Below are 3,541 nucleotides of genomic sequence, written 5' to 3'. Positions count from 1 at the left end.
TTATTTGTCATGTCCAGAAGATAGAAACAACCTGCATGTCCCAGATGGATACAGAAAATGTGGTTAATTTACACAATGGACTACTACTCATCTATTAAGAACAAGGACATCCTGAGTTTTGCAGGGAACTAGGTAGAACTAGAAAATATTCTGAGTGAGGTAACTCAAACCCCAAAGGACATGCACTGTTTGTACTCACTGATAAGTGCATAGGAGCTCCCCAAAATTACAGAATTACCCAAGGTACAGTCAACAGAACTCAAAAAGGTCAACAAGCTGAGGGATGCAGTGAGGATGCCTCAGTTCTACTTGGAAGGGAGAAGAAAGCAATCACAAGCAGGGAGGAAGGGAGAGACCTGGGAAGGAAAGTAGACAGGGAGTTGGGGGGAAGAGGGGAATTTTATGTGATATTGGTGGTTGGAAAAGTACTAAAGCCTTGAGGGTCAGAAGAAATAATTAAAACAGGAAACATTGGGAGGTAGGAGGTTGGTGGGATCTTGAAAAATATACCAGAAACCTGGGAGGTGAGAGAATCTCAGGACTCAAAGGGAGAGACTTTTGATGAAATCCCCTACACTGGGGAGCGGGAAATGGTGGAGTCTACCTGCAGTAAAAAGACAGGTCATCAAGTGGAGGGATGGGCTTGCCACCCCACAGTCAAAAACTCTGACCCAGTAATGTTCCTGTCTGAAAGAACTACAAGAACAAAAATGGAGAAGAACCTGAGAAAAAGGAGGTCCAGTGACAGGCCCAAATTAAGATCCAGCTCAAAGGGAGTCTCCAAGGCCTGAAACTATTGCTGAGGCTATGGAGTGCTCCCAAAAGAGGGCATATCATGACTACCCTCTGAAAGACCCAACCAGCAAATGAAAGAGAGTGCAGATGCAGGTATTTACACCCAACCAAAGGACAGAAGCTGCTGACCCCTGTGGTTGAATTTGGAAAAGCTGGAAGAAGCTGAGGAGAAGGGTGACCATATAGGAAGACTAGCAGTGTCAACTAACCTGGACAGCCTTCATCTCTTAGACACTAAGCAACCAACCAGTTAACATAGACCAGCTAATGTGAGGCCTACAATACATACAGCAGAGGACTCACAAGTCTAGACTTAATCAGAGAAGATACAACTAACCCTCAAGATGCTTGGGCTCCAGTAGGTCTGATGGGCTGGGGGTGGAGCTGTCCTCTTGGAGACATTGGGAGAGGAGGTTCTGTATTTGGAACAGTTGGAGGTTTGACCATGAGGGGGATAAAGATGGGACAGTAAAAAAAGGTTAAATAATAAATTTAAAAAAATGAAGAAAGAAGTAAAAGGAAAAAGAACAAGAGAGGAAAATGAAAGAAGAAAGAAAGAAAAATGAAAGAGAAAGAAGGAAGGAAGGAAGGAAGGAAGGAAGGAAGGAAGGAAGGAAGGAAGGAAGGAAGGAAGGATGGAAGGAAGGATTTAGCATTTTAGCCATTAAAACAGGAAAATTAGAATTCCCTCTTTGTCAGCTAACAAACTCCACACAGAATTACCTTGCCTCCTGATACAAAAGTGGGTATTTAGTAGCCATAAGTAATTGGTTTTATCGTGACACTTAGTTTTTACAGATCCAACAATATACAAACAATCATTAGGAGAAACTGTAGTGGAATTTTCCCCTAATTGATTAAATAAAAAAGAAGAGAAGACATTCACTGAGCGAGGAGGCAGGCTTTCCAGGTCAGAGAGAGGAAGAGGGAAGAGAGGAGGAGGGAGAGTCCTTTTAATCCATGAGAACAAGGCAGCAGGCTGTACACCTGGGCCTGTTACCAGTGTTGGAATCCAAGAGGATTCAGCACTGGAAGATTTCTACCATAGACTAGTTGGGTAATTTAGGCACTAGATTACATCCCCAGCAATTGTGTTATCTGTTGATTCTAAACTAAGATTATCTGCTGTTTTCCTTCTGTTGCTGGTTCAACTGAGCTAAAGGCAAAGGTTATTACTGCAGAGTGTGGGTTTTCCAGAGTGCATCCCAGCTAGCAGCAGACANTTGGAAGTGCTGACCAGGTATGGCAGCATCCAGAAGGAAGGAGGAGAGAGTGATTTGGAGTTCTAGAGTGGCAAAGCCAGCTTTAGTGAGACAGGCTTTGGAAAAAGAGAAACATACAATTCCAGTACCAAGCTGGGAACAGGGAGAGAAGCCAGGCAGTGCCTAGCCAGCAATAGCATGGGTTTGTTTGTTTGTTTGTTTGTTTGTTAATATTACAAGCTAGAAGTAATTGCCCAAATCATTAACATTAGAATCTAAAAGCTTTATTTCTAAAAAATTGGGCAATTTGTATAGAGACATTCATGAAAGGGTTAGTTGATTATGTGATACTTCACTAGAAGTCCTATTCTTTATCTAGGAGGAATCCCCTCAAGATTTCCCACATCAATGTTTGCATATATGCTGGAATTACCTTTGTTCAGGTATTGTTTAGACAGTTGCCATTACACCTCATGAATGCAGCTTCTCAGACATTTCTAAGAGAGATATGAAGCACCCAGTGTAGTACTGCAATTAAACCCTTGGCCACAGTTCATCTCTAGAGGAAGTAGCTAGGCCCTAGAGAGTTAAAGGGTTCTTGTTCTAGTTTGTATCCCTGTGTGGGTAGGGAACTAGTAACCTGCTGGCAGATATAAGTGGCAGCATCTTCAGCCTCCATGCTGCTGATTGTGAGAGAGTAAGATGTCCCAGACCCACTGCCACGGAAGTGAGCAGGGACTCCAGAAGCCAGGTAGGATATGCCATAAATCCAGAGTTTGGGGGAGGCTCCTGACTTCTGCTGGTACCAGAACAAGTAACTGGAACTTACACTTGAGCTGGCACTGCAGGTGATAGTGACCTTCTCCCCTGGAGATGCAGCCATGATTGTTGGAGACTGAATGAGCACAATTTCTCCACTGGACCGTATGACTATGGAAAAAACAACTGAAGAGAAAGAGAGTGAAATAGAGGGTGTTAGTAGACAGAGATACAAAAATAATTCCATACCATTCAATATTCAGAGGAAAGAAAAAGGTCTACTTTATGTAACTTTCCTGGGAAAAAGAACCTTGTTTTCTGAACTCAAACTCCTACCCATCTCTACCTGTGACACTGATAAGCATGAAGCTGAAAACCTGCAAATGAAAATTCATTGTGTTTTTGATCCTGGTCTTGATAGAACCTAGTGGGGAAACCTCCCACTCAATTCCCGATTCGGCAGGTACCCAAAAAATCACGAAGGACAATCTTGATGTAATTACATGAGGTCGTTTAATGAAGGAGCTCTCACCTACATACATTGCACACAGGAGATAATGGATGTCGGCTAAGAGGCATGAAAGCTAGGGGGTTTTACTGGGTAAGGGGCTTAGGGGTATGGAATTCAGCATAGCGACACACTATTGGCTTATTCAAACATCAGCAGAAAAATTACATGTACGTGCAGGGTGTCAGAGTTCTGTGAGTTGTTGACTCAGTTTAGATAGCCCTGTTATGTCTTCACATTCCTCTTTATCTCTAATGTTAAGCTGTTCCCAGGAATG

General features: G+C 42.9%; 1 gene segment (V, D, J or C); it reads right to left on the bottom strand.

The window, feature by feature from the left end:
* Positions 1-2,556: 2,556 nt before the first annotated feature.
* LOC110287704 lies at positions 2,557-3,161 on the bottom strand. The segment is given in 2 exon segments: positions 2,557-2,927; positions 3,103-3,161. Coding segments are annotated over 2 exon segments (420 nt in total).
* Positions 3,162-3,541: the final 380 nt, after the last annotated feature.

The sequence above is a fragment of the Mus caroli genome, unplaced genomic scaffold (genome assembly GCF_900094665.2).
Source record: "Mus caroli unplaced genomic scaffold, CAROLI_EIJ_v1.1 scaffold_20345_1, whole genome shotgun sequence".
NCBI classification, from domain to species: Eukaryota; Metazoa; Chordata; class Mammalia; order Rodentia; family Muridae; genus Mus; species Mus caroli.
The sequence above is the reverse complement of the archived record's forward strand: the minus strand, read 5'-3'. Positions and strand labels throughout refer to the sequence as shown.